We start from the raw sequence: 18791 nt of genomic DNA, 5'->3' as shown, positions 1-18791 counted from the left end.
GACAGACCCCATACTTGATGGACTGCAGCCTGCAAAAAAACCCTCCCTCAGCGCCTTAAGACCCTCACGGGTGAGTAGAATTGCTTAACAAACACGTGATTGATTGATTGAGAGAGATGGTGGAGAAGGGGAAAGAAAGGAGATGGAGAAGTTGACAAGAAAGATAGGTAACAGAGGGAGGACAAGAGACTGGAAAAGAGAAAGTGCCGGGAGAAGGTGGAAAGATAAAGTTGAGAATGGTCCATATCTGCAAGTGAGGGTGGCGATTGCAGGCAGCCACTGACTGCTGCTTTGTGTGTTCACTTTGCACAGGTATGTGCATTCACTGGTTTTTTTTTGGTGCATATGGTCCAGGGGTACAGAGGGGGAATAACATGTAGCTAGGGAGAGTAGATTCCAGTTCTCCTGTCATATTAGATAGGTTGTAAATGTTGCATAAGCACTACAGGAGTGTTGTGGCTGTTTTAAGGCAGTTTCGATCCATGCTGTTCTACGGAGGTGCAATTACCGATGTCATTATATTAACGTAATTGCTCTGTTGTACTTGCTATAGAGTGCCATTCCCAATGTCACAGGTAAGGGACTGATGTATCACACATAAGAACACTTAAAGCATGAAAATGACACATTTTGGCAAACTCAAAAATGGCAGCGATGCTTACGATTGTAAGTAGGGAGCTATGGGAGTCTGACAAAAAGCCAGGAAATAGCATTGATCAAGAGAAGTCAGAGACAAGAGGAGAAAACATATTTCCGAACAATATCAATGAAAGAGGATCTTAGGCAAGTAGATCCGCCAGCTGTTTATCATGCAAAAGATGTGCTACATGCAGGTTATACGCAGTAAGAGGCAACCTTCATGTTTCAGCAGTATCACCTCTTATTTCGTAAACCATTATTCAGTTCGATTGAAGACTATGGTGCACAGATGCATACAAAGTATGAATGACAGCCACTAAGACGGCAATACTTGCCATTCTGTAATTGATTGTCACCAAAGCCTGTATACAGATGTCCTGTAATGTTTTTTTAAAGTATGCATTAAAGAGCTTTTGCTACATGTGCTAAATATAGTCAGCTGTTACAATTTACCATTAACTGCTGGTGATGTGCAATCATAGATTAAGATATTAATACATTAAGGCCCTATGGAGCATAAGGAACAAAGAAAACATTTCCATGAAAGAAAATAGTGTTTGGATTATTTTACCTGTCCATGGATATCCAGGCCTTTGTGTTTTGCATGTTCTCTGTCATCTCGATGTAGTTTGGCATCATAGGTGATGGGTCTTTTATACGTGGTGTCAAATGCGTAAATGTGGTCTGCCTTCAAAGAGAATTAAAATAAATGATTTTCTATAGAAGGTATAACTCTTCATTTCAACAAACCATACATATTGTGTCTTCCTTGCTTTATTAATTTGACTATGATTAATTATATAGTAAAAACAATGGACACAAAGTATGTGGCAAAGAACGACTGCGCCTATCCCCTAAGTAGGGTATGGTAAGTAGGTTGGGTGCCACTGCCAAGGACCTGAGATGCAATACCCTTACACCTCCTATGGAACACTCCACAAAGCAACACTTAACAAGCAATGATCCGGCACTCCACTCAATATTACAGAGCAATTTATAAAGGGACAAATTGTCAGAAACAGAAAAAGCAGGTCGTAGTTTGACTTCTTTATTCAAAAATTCTTCCTTAAAATCACAAAAAGTAGCAGACGCGTTTCGTCCTTACGGACTTCTTCAGGGTCAGTTAGTTCTTGTTATGTCCTTTCCAAACTCTAGATAAGGTAGTTGTTAAACCATGATGGCGTAGAATCTATCAATGGTTTTCAATGGTTCCCTTGAAGGAAAGGATGCATTGCAAGCGGCATATGGCCGGGACACTGTCTGAAGAGGACCGAAATGGCATTTGATATAAAAGTTTTAATATTTGAATACGATGCAGATGATGACGAATAGATTTCACTTCTGAAGCCACCTCCATAGTACACGTTTTCTCCAATGCATTCTTTCCTTCAAGGGAACCATTGAAAACCATTGATAGAGTCTGCCATCACGGTTAAACAACTACCTTATCTAGAGTTTGAAAAGGACATAACAAGAACTAAGTGGCCCTGAAGAAGTCCGTAAGGACGAAACGCGTTGGCTACTCCGTGTGATTTTAAGGAAGAATTTTTGAATAAAGAAGTCAAACTACGACCTGCTGTTTCTGTTTCTTTATAAGTTGCTCTGTAATATTGAGTGGAGTGCCGGATCATTGCTTGTTAATTGTTATATGATTAATTATATATACATCCATTGGAGAGAAAAACTAGTTAAAGATTTAAAAGGACTTTGTTAAATAAAAGTTATGGTTCATTCTTCAGAAGAAGAAATAATGTTCGCTTAGGAAAATCATAGAAATTCACCTACTAATCTATATTTAGAATATGGTTACAGTGCAAAACCTAAGAGGCACTGAGATTAGCCAAAGATGTTGAGTAAAGTAACCATAACTTTATCCAGGGCACTTCTGATGGCCTCACATGACATCTGAGATGACACCTTCGAATAGTACCATAGATTACACCAATGAACCTGGTACTGTGTAGACAGTGCAGTGTTTAGCCAAAAGCGCGGTACCAATGTCAGAATAAACTGGATGTAGTCATAGGACAAGTACAGTGAGCTGAAGTGGATGAAAATGAGGTTTCAATGTAAGGGCGGCATCCAGACCTCACTGGCGTGGCCAAAGAACATAGTCATTGGACTTCTAGGGGAGGGAACTCACTTGCAAGACCAGCTGGATGTCCAAATTCTGCACCAAGAGACCAGTGGACATAGTTGAAGGTATTGGCCCATGTGTGAAACGTGTCGAGTTATGCCTAGTGATTTCTAGGGTTGGGGTGATGCGAGAAAGACTTAGCTCAAGGTTAGACCCTATGCCAAGAGCACATTGACAACCTTTGATGCAGCGGAAATAGCATACATTTTATAATTCTTCACTTTATCCCTAATTTATTATAATCAGGAACTTTTTCTAAACCAAGAAGGTTGGGCCTATAGAATGTCAATTACCACTTACATATATCAGGTCCTCCGATAGATCTTAGGTAGAGCTAATAAGGACTCGATAATAAGAGGCGGACGCTATTTCCCTCATGAGGACCTATAATGAAGGAAACGCCTGTCCGGCAAAAGCAAATCACAATATATACATATCTAGATATTCATTATTAATGACAAACTCTGATTATTTATCAAGTTACATGTATCTAATATTTCAAATATGAATGGTCAATACACAAGTACATAGGAATTATACATTCTTCATTATTCTGTTATTACAGGTAAATTCGCGACGAGAAACACAGCTCATTTTAATACATTAAATTTCAATGACAAGTGTGAGATGAGAGAGATGAGAGACAAAAGAATAAATGATTGCACTAATAATATGCAAATGAGGGTTTCCTACGAGCCTAGATCAAAGAATACTAATGCACAGCGTGCAAAAGCCAGAAATAGCAATGCAACCAGAACGTTCTCACATCAAAGCTCATGATCTCACCTAAGAGTCATAGATGATATCACAAAGAACATCATCAAAGTCATTAATAGTTATCATTCCTCTATATGGATGCATCAGATGCCCTTGTAATAAAGATCTGTACATTATTTTATAAACCAGGTATTATGCTCCTTGATCAGTGGCTATACAAATGACCCAAATGGTGCAGTTGCGTGAAAACTCTTCAACATTACTGAGATCCCAAGTAACATGTAGTCACCTGCATAGTGACAGGTACAAATGAACGTGTTTCATTATGGTGGCCCATCACATTCCATTATACCAAGGACGAATGTACAAAAAAGTAGCCCATGGGTAATGATTCCCTTGGACACAATATACATTTTAAGCATGCAAAGACAGGTATGCTACTTTGCCTTAAGCAGATATTGCTCAATGATGATAATTAAGTCCATTGGCATAGCCATAGGAAATATCCTCTAAAATTGCAGAAGCGTAAGAAAATCTTTCATACATCTTTTAATAATTTTATATCATCCTCAGTATTCCATAAAAGAGGTAGATTATCGAAACAATATCTAGCGCGAGATGTGGACGTATCCTAAATAGGAGTTACCTCAACTTTCCTTTACCGGTTTATTAGGTCTCGCCTGTCGATGCGCATGCGCATCGAGCAAGCGAGACTATGGGGGCTCATCGACTCTTTATCCAACTTGCAAGGAATCGTGGCGATTCCTTGCAGTGCCCCTGACTTTTAAGCTCAATGCGCATGCGCATTGAGCTTAAAAGCGCGTGCACGTCCGTCTTTGTTTACCCGCTCCGCCCCCTTCCCGCCGTCTCGCATTTCCCCCTGCCGCATCAAAGGCTTTCACGGCCGGCCGGCCATGCTTTCAGTTTCACGACCGGCCGGCCGTGTCAATTACATTTCAAAGCCCGCTCTCCCTGCTCCGCCCCCTGCTCCGGCCGAGACGCATTTTTCTGCTTTGCAGTGTTATTGCTTAATGGAGCGTCCACCTTTTGCATGTGCCTAGGTTCTTCCGGAAGCCTCTGCGCCGTTCAGTGAGTACTTGGCATGCCCGCGCAGCTTTTGCTTTGAGTTGTAGGTTTTGCAAAAGGAGCTGGTAGCACTGTGTGCTTGTATCTCATTGCGTGTCTACACCAGGCTGAGCGCCATTTACTGGCAATCTTTCCGGGCTGGGCTGCACACCCTTGCCGCAGGTCTAGGCTTGCCTCTGTGCTGTTCTCTATGGGTTAGCACTGTGAGGTTCAGTGACAATTGTAAGTGGTGTTTTCGACTCGCACGAATACAGTCGAGTCTGGTATCTATGAACCGCAAATGGCGAGTTTAGTAAGTGTGCGCAGTTTCGCTGTGCTAACTTAAACCGTTCGTTTGTTATGTGGGTTTTTCATCTGTACCCACGGGTTCCATCTTAGATACGGCATCCATTTTGTCTCTTGCCCTCAAGTAGCCAGCGAACGGACGTTGTCCGCTTCGCGACCCTGGGACTCCCAAGATATTTGCGGAAGACACATGTTCTTTGTGAGTGTCTTTATGATGAGGGGGTTGCTACTGTAAGGCAGATGGCGCCGCTCGAGGCTCATCTTGCCGCACGGACTTATTGTCTCAGCCGTGCATCTCATTAGGCACGTCCCTTTGATGCCTGTATCTCGTGTTTTCCCGATACCTCCCCTTTTACACCCTTTCCGATCTCCCCACTGTCTCCGTCTTCCTCTGCACCTGTCTTTGTTCCTATTTCGATCTGTTTTATTGCTGATTGGAATTTGCTAATGTTGGGAAGATGGTTTTTACAGTTGGGAACCGCCAAATGTTTCCGCACTTATGTTCCGGACCTGATGTGTTTCAAAGTGACCAAAGTGACCCCTCTGGGGGATAATTGTGGGAACCGGGTTGTAAACCTTTGTGTTCAATGTAAGCCTATGGGTAAAAACTGTATAAAAGGAGCGATCCACAGAACCAATTTGAAGCAGTCTCCCCAAGTTGCACGTGTTGTACTTGTCGTGACTTCTGTGTTCCCTGCAGCAAATAAACCTTGAATCTTTGACGCCGAAGGAAGTGTCCCGTGTCTCTGTGACTTGTACGCCGGAGCAGGTTACCCACGAAGGTTTCAGGTGTTGTGCCCTGGCACCGCTGGGTCTTAAAGAACCCAGTCCTTCAGTTGGCGCCCAACGTGGGGCTGCATCAGTGGTACCGGTCCAAGCCCGACGATCGTGAGGAACTTCGTGTGAAATCTCCGAGGGAAGGTGCACTCCGCTTCATCGATCCTGTTGTCGATGAGGGTTTTGTTCTTTGCTGGGACTTGGTAAATCCCGTAACCCTTGAAGTTTGTGAAACTCGGCTAGTGTGCAAGATGCCTGGTCGCAGTACTTTGTTCAGTTGTTTTAGACTTTGTGGTGCGGATTCCCGACTGGAGGACTCGTGTCCGATACCTCCGGTTGGGACTCCTACTTATGACTTGTATAGCAAACATGGGCTAGGCCCGATTACCTTTAATGATTATTGGATTAAATATACAAAGAAAGACGGCGACCTTCGTTGGCCACCTCACGGTAGCTTCGAGGCGTCGATCTTAGATAATCTAGAAATGAAGTTGTTCGAACGTAAATCAAGGCCGGCCATGTTTGATGCCTTTCGGTTGTGGCGCAAAGAAGCCCGACAGAAAGAGATCAGACAGAATAAACGTAGTCAGCGAGATAATATTGCTACCATAGTGAAGAAAGCTGAGCAGTTCCAGCGTGATAAGGAGGATAAGGATAAGGAAGTGTTTGAAAGACTACAGCGTATGACCATAGATAAATGTTATCCTGCTTTGCCTACGGAGTCGGATAAGAAGGAAGAGGCAGTTGAGGATCCTTTAATGTCCTATCTTATGAAGTCGCCACCTCCGTACGTACAGGGTACCGCAGTTCCTGTGGTCCCTGCCGTACCTGTTCCTCCACCTATTGTTCCTCCGCCTGTTCCTCAACCTGCACCTGTTCTTCCGACTGTTCCTGCTCCTTTGTCGGTTGCTATTCCCACTGCTCCTCCGCTTCCACATACTCCTGCTCCCGCTACTGCCCCTGTTTTGTTAACCCCTGCTGTTGCTACTGTTTCTACTCCTTCTCTTGTTAGTCCTGTATCGTATGCTTCTCCTTCTGTTCGTAGTCGCAATTCTCCTCTTGCGGCTAGCTTCTTTCAGTCGCTCGGACCTGTTCATGGGTCTGCTGGTTCCGATGGTCCTCAGAGACGTAGTCAGCTTCCTGGAAACAGAGAACGCGTTGCGCTATATAATATGGCGATGGGTTGGATGGTAAATCCTGTTAGATGTCCACCCCGTGTTGTCCTCGAAACGTTTTGTCAATTTAATATACCAACCCAGAGATACGTGTTTGATGAAATGTGCAAGTTTCTTCATGATCAGATAGCGGCCGATGCGCCTGACGAGGTGCTGACCGCCCTGTCCGAGCTTCGACTTCAGTTCGCAACTGGACTGATAGTAGATACTAACGTCCGACGTGCTATTGAGCGGTTACTATCTTTCCGTCCCGCTCCGATCCCTCATGCATTGTTTGTTGAGGATATTGAAAAACAACCAGACGAGTCTGGCCAATATCCTATGCGTGAAGTTCCGCCGGTTTGGATACCAGCTGATCCTAATGCTCAACCCCCGGTATTGGCGCATTTCCAGAAAGTGTGGATACATCTCCCATGGAAACGATCGGAAGTGCTACAGGTGAAGCAATCTTTGCCTGATCCACGCAAAAATCCTACTGGGTATTACAAGGAATTATCGCAGCTCGTAGATGCTACGGTAATGAATCTTGCCGATATCGATATGTTGTTCGGCAATGTCGTACCGCAACCGGTATGGGCTAAGATTCGACAGGAAAATCACCCGGCTGAATTAGGTGGTGCTTGGGCTGCCATTGTAGCGGCAGATGCCGGACAAGTAGCTGCTACTAAACCCGACCAGTTGATTCTTGACCTTCCTCAAAGAATTATTACGCTAATGAAAACTCTTATGCCAGCTATGAAGGTGAACTGGGACAAATTGTCAGCCTGTAAGCAGAAGAAAGATGAGAGTGTTTCCGACTTCTTTACGAGGTTCGAGGAAGCATTCATCGACCATAGTGGTCAGGATATGGGCACGGAGGGTGGTCAAAGGTTGTTTGTGGATAAATTTGTTTCAAATTTGTTGCCCGATTTGAGCAATAAATTGAGAAATTCGGAGAGTGCATGGGCCGTTTCTACCTCAGCTCAGATATTGGCTACGGCACAATATTATGAGAATAGGGAGAAAGAGGAGAATGACCGTGCTGACAAAAAGACGAAAGAATTGAAAACTAAAGTGTTGTTGCAACAAGCGTATCCGCCGCGTTCTAATCAGAATGCGCCCCAACAGAATAGATCGCAGTCGCAATCGAATCGATCGCAGCCGCGTAATGACTCCTCCTCCCAAAGATCCTCGTTAGGGTACAATCAATGTGCTTATTGTAGACAGGAGGGACACATTAAATTCAATTGCCCTGTTTTAAACGAACGTAATAGTGGTAACTCAACTAGAGGAGGTCGTGGTGGTTCGCAGCAAACATCCCGTGGTAGAGGTCGTGGTGCTCAGAACGATCGCTCAGATAATTCATCTACTTCTAATAATTGTTTCGATCAACGTGGATCTTCGCAAGGACGATCTGCGCAGTATAATGTAGACGATTATTACGTCGATCAGGGAACTGACGACAGTAATTACTAGGACAGCCAAAGACAAGGAGAGGGAGTGGTATCAGTTCCGGTTGATCAGAGAGGGCCTTACGTCGCAGTTGCTACATCGGGCGTCGTTGAGCCTTTTCTGTTGGACACTGGTGCAGCGAAAAGTTCTATCATGTATTCGAAACTCCCTGGCGCACCTTTGTCTGGCTTAACAAATGTTTCCGTTGGATTCTCTGGCGCCCCTGTTAGCAATCCAGTTTCGCGCCCTTTGCCCCTTCAAATTGGGCCACGTGAGCTAGAAGCTCCGTTGATTTTAACCACAGGTTGTGGCGAAAATCTTTTGGGCCTGGATTTGCTTAAACGTTTGTACGCAACTTTGTATTGTTCTCCTGCGGGTGTAAAGCTTACGTTAGGAGAGAGGGTAGTCTCTCCCATGTATTTGTCCCTCGATAAGCTCCCACCGGAATTGAGTTCTCTTCCTGCGTCTTTGTGGGCAACAGGTCCAAATGACGTGGGCCTACTTGATATCTCCCCTTATGTTGTTCAGTTGAAATCTAATGTGCGGTTGCCACGTATTCCCCAATATCGTATCTCCCTTGATGGTGAACGAGCACTGTTGGCGATCATCTATGATTTGATCGAGAAAGACGTTATTGAAGAGACTCGGGGAAACGTGTGCAACAGCCCTGTACTGCCCATTCTTAAACGTATTGATCCTTCAAAACCGCCTGTTTATCGTTTTGTTATCGATTTACGGGAGGTAAATAAAATTGTGGTTCCTCAATTTCCTGTTGTGCCTGACATCACGGCGCTACTGACTCTGATTCCAGCTACTGCATCATGGTTTTCGGTGATTGATTTGAAAAATGCGTTTTTCAGCATCCCGATTGCCGAAGAGAGCAGGGACCTTTTCGGTTTCTCTCTCGGTGGACGTAGCTTCCGGTTCAAACGCGCTCCTCAGGGCTACTGTGAAAGTCCATCTATTTACAGTCAAGCCTTGAAGGGTCAACTGGATGCGTTTAGGTTGCCGGTTGGTGCGGCCTTGATCCAATACGTTGACGACTTATTGGTGGCTGCTGATACTCAGGACATTTGCAAAATTGCTACGGTGTCGTTGTTGCAACATCTCTGTGAGTTAAATCACAAGGTGTCACCTTCTAAACTCCAATATTGTTGTCAAGAAGTAACCTATCTAGGTCACTTATTGTCAAAGGAGGGTAGGAGATTGACCCCAGAAAGAATTGCAGCGATTGCGCGAATGGCTGTGCCAAAAACCCAAAGAGATGTGCGTGCCTTTCTAGGTATCACGTCGTACTGCAGGCAATGGATTCCTAATTTTTCATTGCTAGCGAAACCATTGGTGGCTCTTACGTGCAAGGATGTTTCAACTCCTTTACCATGGACGGAAGAATGTCAAAAAAGTTTTTCTGAACTGCGTGATTCATTGTGTTCGGCTCCTGTGTTAGGTACCCCTGACTACGGTAAGCCGTTCACGTTATATGTTCACGAGAGGGAAGGTTGTGCTTTGAGTGTTTTAACGCAACCTTTTGGTGGTAAGCAACGTCCATGTGCATATTTTTCCTCGACCTTGGACCCAGTAGCTAGAGCATTGCCGAGTTGTTTACGAGCAACAGCGGCAGCTGCGGTCTCCATCCGACAATCAGCAGGATTAGTCATGGATAATATGCTTACGGTGATGGTTCCGCATGCAGTCGATACTCTTTTGAATCGAACGAAAACTCAGCACTTGACGAGTGCGAGGTTGTCTGGGTACGAGCTGACGCTCTTGGCAAGCCACATTCAGATAAAACGTTGTAACGTTCTGAACCCGGCAACTTTGTTACCAATTAGCACAGAGTCAGATGAAGTAGCAGAACATGACTGCTACTTGAGGACTGAAGAGGAAACGAAAGGTCGAGTGGACCTTAAAAACACCCCATTGGAAGATCCGGATGGCACTTTGTATGTGGATGGGTCATGTTTTAAGTTGCCGAATGGCGATGTAACTACTGCTTATGCTGTTGTAACATTGAATACTGTTGTTGAGACTGCAAGGTTGAATCAGAATTCTGCCCAAGCTGCGGAGCTGATTGCTCTTACTAGAGCGTGTGTGTTGGCGAAAGGGAAACGTGTGAATGTCTTTACTGACAGTCAATACGCTTTTGGTGTAGCGCATAGTTTTGGACGATTGTGGAGAGAGAGAGGTTTCTTGACGTCGCACGGTACGAAGATACAGCATGGCCAGCTTGTGAACGATCTTTTGGATGCATTGACTTTGCCTACGCAAGTTGCGATTGTTAAGTGTAGTGCGCATCGTAAAGTGACGGATGATGTCGGTCGTGGTAATGCGTTTGCGGACGAGACTGCTAAGGAGACTGCCCGGAACCTTAGCACTCGAATGTATGTGACGAGTTCGGTTAGGTGGCCCACAGAATCGAGTATGTGTGAATATACTATCGAGAGCGTGAAAGCAATTCAGAATGAGGCCACCGAGACTGAAAAGAAGAAGTGGAAAGAAAGTACGGGAAAGTTGGATGCGAATGGTTGTTGGATTGATTTGTCGGATCAGAAAAGATGGATGTTGCCTGATGCGTATGTGCTGGCCGTTGTGACAATGGCACATGGGTTAGCACATATTAGCGCGAAAGGTATTTGCAAGTTGCTGGCTGCTGTGTGGAAGAATGATGGCATTACGAAATGTGCTGAACGTCTGGTGAAGAGTTGTATGGTGTGTATAATGTACAATCCTGGCAAAGGAACCCCAACTCCTCCTGGCAGTTTTGCTCCCCCTTCGTATCCCTTTGAGGTGATTCAATTGGACTTCATCCATATGGAGCGATGCAATAACCTGAAATACGTTTTAGTTGTGGTTTGCGCATTCTCCCGATGGATCGAGGCCTATCCCCTCAAAGACAATACTGCTTTGTCTACTGCGAAAATCCTACTGAAGGAATATTTTCCTCGGTATGGAATGCCTAGAGTTGTGTGGTCAGATAACGGAAGTGAGTTTGTTGGAAGTGTGATGAAGAGTGTGTGTAAGGGCCTTGGAATTAATCAGAAATTCCATAGCGCCAATCATCCCCAGTCAGCTGGATTGGTTGAAGGGTACAACGGCACCCTTAAACTAAAGTTAGCGAAGATTCAGGCTACGACTGGTCTTTCGTGGCCTGACGCTTTGCCTTTGGCATTACTGTCAACTAGGGCGACTGTACACTCCCGAGTAGGGCTTAGCCCCTATGAAATAGTGTTCGGCCGTCCTGCGAATGTGTGGGGGGTTCCTAGGCCAGGAATGTTTTCTGATCTTGAGTATCCAATGTTGATTGACTATTTACATGACTTGACTGCTAAACTGAGGTTAATTCACCAACAGGTTTACGACGCATTGCCGACGCAGACGGAGGGTCCAGGCCACCAGCTCCAGCCCGGAGACTGGGTGGTAACACGAAACTTTTCACGCAAGAATAATCTGGACCCGAGGTTCACCGGACCTTACCAGGTGCTCCTGGCCACGAGGACTGCCGTTCGTCTTGAGGGGCGTAAAAACTGGGTGCATGCCACCCATACTAAGCGAGTCCCTATCCCTTTGCCGGCAGACCCGTGGGTAAGGAAAGGCATTGCGTCAACAGAAACAGAAACATTGCCGGCGTTTGTGCCTTTCAGCGACGCACAGCCTGTTGGAGAATCCTCAGCGCAGCAGAAAGCCACTGTTGAAAAATTGTCAGCAAAAGACTCAAGACCAGAACAATCAACTGATCAGCAGGACGCTGTCCCTTCGATGGACCCTTTGTTCGACGAGCAGACACGTCCCGGGAAACACCGATATTCTTTGCGATCTCGCACTAAGGACAAATAACATTTTTCTTGCTTTGCTGAAATTGACAACTGCATTATTCCCGTTTCCCGTGATCAGTTTTGAACTTTCGTATCACTGTAATTATTTGTGTACATATAGATATTGAGTTTCCTCCCTTGTATCTTTTTATTTCCACAGCCGAGAGACTTTGTGCTTGTATATACATATTGTGTATTGAAGGCTGTAGGGCCGCGCGCGTACTTCCTTCTGGATAGTAGGTCTTGACGCTAGGTTAAAGGCCGTCGGTTCCTAGGAACTCCTAGGGATTGACTATTGCTGCACAGAACGAAGTGCGTCAAGAAACGTTGCGGACGGTCGTAGGGAATGGCATTCTCGAAGCTGAATGATTTGGAGGGAGCTCAAGTCCATAGATTCAAGCTGCAGCAACTCAGTCGTACCAAATGCTTCATATTCCAACTGTTTGTATTGTTTTTGACTGCTTCTGCATTATTGGCGGGTGGGGTGTATTACATGATGTCTTATTTCTTACCTGCTACACCTACTCCTACTCCTTACCCTAACCTTACCTCTACTGTTTCCCCTCATTCCTTTCATATGTTACCGGAACACGAGCAGGCTAGACGTGTAGAATTCCGCAACAATTCCTTTATTCAGCTCCTCCATCAGCATCAGTTAGTGGTTAACACTACTAATTGTTGGGTGTGTGGGTTGATGCCACATACTACGGATAAGGGAATTCCATATCTGGTGTTACCGTATAGTTCCCAAGGGTCAGCTCGAGCATTTCAAACAATGTTTCGAAGCGCACTGGGTTTCCACCCCATTCGAGAACCACGTTCCCCCTACTCTGGTCCTACCTCGTACCAAAAACCTTTGTCGATAGCAATAGAGGATTTAGATAGTGAGATCTATGATCCTTCGCTTATTCCCGAAGAAGAGGTACAGGCTTATAGAGTCCTAAGTAGAGGTGAATATAGTGTGTTCACTAGCGAGAAGCAGCTTAAAAGCTCGCCTCCTATATGGGTCGTACCCCACACTGGTAATTTTTGTCTTATGGGTCGTGGCCGAAGATCACAAGCCCGACTTGGAGCAAGTGCTTGCACTGAAAATTACATTCTGCCGATGTCCTCGTCCCCTGTGTTTCTGGCTGCCAAGGGTACATACTTTATCTGTTATGATCGTGCATACACATGGTTGCCCGCTGACTTCATGGGCTCATGTTTTATTGCAAATCTGTTGCCTCCGACGTTCACTGTAGATGCCGATTATCATAAGACTAGAGTTGTGCGAGGCGTAATTAGCGAAGAGGATACTGCCGGTCAAGAGGCAGGAGACTTTTTCAAGGGTTTCCTCCCGTTTTGGGGACCTATGGTCAATAGTAGGAACCTGAGACAGTTGACTCGAGTGGTAGAATCGACGGCTAATATTACCGCCAGTGCCCTTGGTAATATCACCACAGAACTTCAGGCGGAGAGACTTATGACATTACAAAACCGTATGGTTTTAGATGTCATTTTAGCAGATCGCGGTGGGGTATGTAAGGTGATCCATTCGAGCTGCTGCATTTTCATTCCAGATAATGCTCCTACTGTCTATCAAGCCATCTCGAGGTTGCATAAGATCTCCGAATCCATACACGTGGATGTAGGGGATTGGACGCTGCTTGGATGGTTTTGGGGCCTGATGTCGACTTGGGGTTGGAAAATTCTGATGATCATTGGAGTTGTGGTAGTGTTCCTGTTCACGTGTTGCCTTTGTGTGCAGTGTGGTCCTGCCTTATGTGGCCTCTGTGCTACAACGTGTATGAGACAACCATCTGCTACCAAGGGGACTCGGTTGGACAGAGCTATGCTACAGCAACATCTCGATGGTCTGATGAATATCGAATATGATTCCGACTAGTGCTTGCCTACATGAGGGCAAAAGGAGCGTCTGAGGTTCCGTGACAATTGTAAGTGGTGTTTTCGACTCGCACGAATACAGTCGAGTCTGGTATCTATGAACCGCAAATGGCGAGTTTAGTAAGTGTGCGCAGTTTCGCTGTGCTAACTTAAACCGTTCGTTTGTTATGTGGGTTTTTCATCTGTACCCACGGGTTCCATCTTAGATACGGCATCCATTTTGTCTCTTGCCCTCAAGTAGCCAGCGAACGGACGTTGTCCGCTTCGCGACCCTGGGACTCCCAAGATATTTGCGGAAGACACATGTTCTTTGTGAGTGTCTTTATGATGAGGGGGTTGCTACTGTAAGGCAGATGGCGCCGCTCGAGGCTCATCTTGCCGCACGGACTTATTGTCTCAGCCGTGCATCTCATTAGGCACGTCCCTTTGATGCCTGTATCTCGTGTTTTCCCGATACCTCCCCTTTTACACCCTTTCCGATCTCCCCACTGTCTCCGTCTTCCTCTGCACCTGTCTTTGTTCCTATTTCGATCTGTTTTATTGCTGATTGGAATTTGCTAATGTTGGGAAGATGGTTTTTACAGTTGGGAACCGCCAAATGTTTCCGCACTTATGTTCCGGACCTGATGTGTTTCAAAGTGACCAAAGTGACCCCTCTGGGGGATAATTGTGGGAACCGGGTTGTAAACTTTTGTGTTCAATGTAAGCCTATGGGTAAAAACTGTATAAAAGGAGCGATCCACAGAACCAATTTGAAGCAGTCTCCCCAAGTTGCACGTGTTGTACTTGTCGTGACTTCTGTGTTCCCTGCAGCAAATAAACCTTGAATCTTTGACGCCGAAGGAAGTGTCCCGTGTCTCTGTGACTTGTACGCCGGAGCAGGTTACCCACGAAGGTTTCAGGTGTTGTGCCCTGGCACCGCTGGGTCTTAAAGAACCCAGTCCTTCAACTGGACTCGGCCACTCCTGGAAATGTGACTGTCCTGCATCTTTGTAGCCACTGTATCCTATAATGCTACAGGGGACAGCTTCATGCCCACAGCCCACCCACACCGCTCCGTGTGCTTCTCCTAAAACAATCGGCATCCCTCTGTTATAGAGAGTGGCACGAGCCACCGCATAGAAGAGAAAGTCAGTGGGTTTTAAGTAATATTTGGTATTACATATAATATGTGCAACCCTCTGCTCTTCGTAATCTTCGGGAAATAGGCAGGTGTATAATTGGCAGTAATCTCCGGAATACGCGACCCCTGCTCTTCGGTCGTCTTCGAAAAATAAACTCCTCCCTCGCCTGACCAGCTAGAAGCAGCAGATCTCCGAGATTAGTTACTTGTCGAGCATTATCGTTCTTATCTTTAGCATTTTGTATGCTTTTTGACTCTTTTAATTCCCGTTTCTAAATCCTTTAAACACAACATTACGAATATGTATATACTGTTGGATGACGGCGTAAGAAATGCGGAAATTGCAAGCAGTACCCAACACCATCAGAATCTCAGCACACACGCGTACAAAGGCGCACACTCGCCCACAAACTGCACACAGCTGCACACGTTCACCAGCTGCATGCTCACCCCTCAGCACATATTCAACCTTCGCCCTTATCCATCCATTCATACAAGGTGGACGCATGAATACATACTTCCAGGCACACCCCTGGAAGATGCATAGATGCGTGTGCACCCACTCTGGCTTCACTCTGCCAGCCCCGCCTCCCTCGGCATCCTTCCTCCCAATCTCTGGCTCCCTCTGTCCTCTCACCTCACTGTGCCCGTTCTCTCCCCAGCCCCTCCTCTCTGCCGCTTTGATCTTCTCCGTGAGCCGCATGGCCTCTGAGAACATCAAAGCAGCCTCCAAATGCTGACCATTTGTCACCCCCTCCCTTCCTACTGGCATTCCCCCCTCCCTTCTCGCCCAGTCCTTGCTTTCTGTCGTCTTTTCCACTCAATGTATTTTTCCTCTCACTCCATTCTCGCATGTTCATAAAGGGTACTCTGCCAATGGACTTTTCATCGAATTCTTAGAGAGTCGTGAGTGCAGACCTCATGTGCCTTAATATTGGCAAGTTCCGAGACTATGCATGCTTTGTTTCAGAACGCTGATACGCCTTCTTTTTAAGTCATCAAAAAACTCTTGCACCATTTGTTGGGCACAGCGTATATAGTACTGTAAAGTATTATTATTTTAAAAACGAAGTCTCATCAGAAGTCTCAAATGAAAAGTTCACTCCCATGTCACCAAATGGTAATTCTCTCAATTGTAATCTACTTCGTGTTTATGTCGGGAAAGTTTAGCAACAGCAGTGAAGCTGAGGTGGAAATCTGGGATAAACCATCATTCGGGTCAAGTGAGCCGGTGTATTAAGCTAAGGTATCCTTAAATTCAGCCACTTCTTGCACAAGCGGCAGACATCCTGAGACTTGCTGTACTCGTGAAATGTTGTAACATTCCCAGCTCGGGAAACATGACACGCACACTGTACACATTACCCATGAGGTCAGAGCAAACAACGCCTGCTTTTTTTTCACCCTCTGTTTGCAGTCACTTACAGAAAACTAAAGCTACATTCCTTGTGTCCAAAATGTGCTTTGCGCTTCTCCCTTCATTACGAGTGAGACCATTTCAAGAAGGTAATAACAATTGGCTTAATATGCATATGTTTTTCATCTGTAGGGGAGGTGTAGCTGTGCTCTGCTTTCGATGCTGTTTCTGTAGGCACCGTTGTTGAGACGAGAAGTGTTTTATATGCGTGCATGATAATGCAGGGCCTTTTATAACGACTAAAGATTCCAGAGTCGCAACTCACCCTCACCCTCACTCACCCTCACTCTCACTCACCCTCAACTACTCCCCCTCACCCTCACTCACCCTCAACACCTCACCCTAACTCACCCTCACCCTCACTCACCCTCAACACCTCACTCGCCCTCACCCTCACTCACCCTCAACACCTCACCCTCAACGCCTCACCCTCACCCTCACTCACCCTCACCCTCACTCACCCTCACTCTCACTCACCCTCACTCTCACTCACCCTCACTCTCCCTCACCCTCACTCTCCCTCACCCTCACTCACCCTCACTCACCCTCAACACCTCACCCTCACTCACCCTCACGCTCACCCTCACTCACCCTCAACACCTCACCCTCACACAGTGCAATAGGTCTCAGACCATTTCAGTTAGAGCTTTTAGAAATGTTTATGGCTTTTTTTATTTGTAATTCTTTAGCATTGGCTACAGGAAACAAAAATGCTAAACATTTACCAAAAAAACCCATAAACAATTCTAAAAGCACTAACTCTAATGGTGCGAGACCTATTGCATTTCCAATGCTTGTTGCTAATGACAGGAATCTGCTGAAAAAAACATTTCTAACTCCAGGGCCATCCCACCTCGAATTGAGGGAACCAAATGGAGCTGAATACCCAGAATACTCTGGATTTTCCTGTCTCTAATAGGGTTTGGGAAGGCACTGTTTTACTGATAATTTAGGACCCCTGTGGGATACATATTTGATGTTCCAACTCTGGGCTCTGGGTGACCTGGGGGGGTGGATGTGAGATCATTGGTGATTCTGTGACAGCCCACCAACCCTGTGCAGCAGTGAAAGCAGCTGCTGAGTTGGAACAGCTGAAGGGGTTGCTCAATGATTCATCCTTATAGATGTATAGGATCCCAGAGTAATCAGTGGATCATCATATTTCTGGGGCAGCTGGATATTATGCGTTTCAGTGCATGTGGAATCATGTGACCTGTATATTCCTCCTTGCAGTTACACTGGTCCTAGGTAATAGGCACAACCTGCATTGGGGTGTAGCGTTAGATTTTGATGCATGTGGGTAATAATGGGGGGCTACCTAATTGGGAGAATTGGGCCTCTCTTCTACTGAATGGCACTTTACACGGCTACATGCACACTAGGGCAGAACAGGTCTCATTCTAGTGCTTGCTGTGCAAGTGCAGTAGGTATATTTAAGCTTTCAATGTTTGCACCCAGGAAATTGATAACAGTGGCTCTAGATGGGTGTAAGTTTGGCTCGTTCAGCCCATCAAAATAAACACAGTAGATAGCAAGTCTCCCTGAGAAATGGCACACCAAAAGGAAAAGCCTATTCTACAAATGCACCCCAAGGCTAAAGGGACCCCATATTGATGTTAATCCCCATCAAGGGTGGTGTCAAAAGGAAAGATGCCAGGACTTGAAGGAAATGCAAGGAGGGAGAGTAATGCCAGCCAAATAAATTATTGACCCCCTGAGCAGCTCTCCCTAAGGCTTCGGGATTGTGTAGATAGCCTGTAAACCGACAGAGTGATAACAACTGACAGGGGTCTCACTGGCCCATCTTGGGCTAAGTTACAAGAAAGCGGATCAGATTGAATATGGTTCCAGATCATGGCTACCTCTTTATGTAGTCTAAAAAATTGCTTTCTGGAAAGTAATGCGTACAGTAATATATTTACAAATATATATTACACCTTAAACTAGAACATAGACAGGAATAGGACACTATGGGAATAATAAGTAAAGCATTAGCACAGATCAGTATTAGGAATGTGAACAAAAAGAATGCATTAAGGAGCTAGTAGCAGCCTACAGTGTCCTTCCTGCTGACATACAGAAGTGCATCCAAATCCTCGATGACCCTCCTCTGAGTAGCTGGTCAGAGCGCAGCCCTTATGCTGCCAAAGTTCTGGATTAATTGTCAAAGATTGTCAAGTCTTAATACTCAATAGTGTCTTCGTATCCGAGTCCCATGGCTGCTAATACCTGTTGCTTTTATACAATATTGCAAGGAGTACTTAACAGGTGAACGTAATCTTTTTAATTTGAAGGGTGTGCATGTTAT

At 45.5% G+C, this 18791-nt stretch overlaps 1 protein-coding gene across 1 annotated transcript in view; it reads right to left on the bottom strand.

Moving 5' to 3' along the window:
• CFAP90 (cilia and flagella associated protein 90) overlaps window positions 1-18791 on the bottom strand; it is a 258264-nt gene that overhangs the window by 84782 nt on the left and 154691 nt on the right. The window contains exon 2 of the mRNA XM_086965278.1: window positions 1211-1327. Coding sequence (XP_086821404.1) covers window positions 1211-1327 — 117 coding nt within the window. The remainder of the gene's footprint in view (window positions 1-1210; window positions 1328-18791) is intronic.

This window comes from Lissotriton vulgaris, chromosome 4_1 (assembly GCF_964263255.1).
Source record: "Lissotriton vulgaris chromosome 4_1, aLisVul1.2, whole genome shotgun sequence".
Classification (NCBI taxonomy): Eukaryota; Metazoa; Chordata; class Amphibia; order Caudata; family Salamandridae; genus Lissotriton; species Lissotriton vulgaris.
Note: the sequence above shows the minus strand (reverse complement) of the source record. Positions and strands in the feature narration are given on the sequence as shown.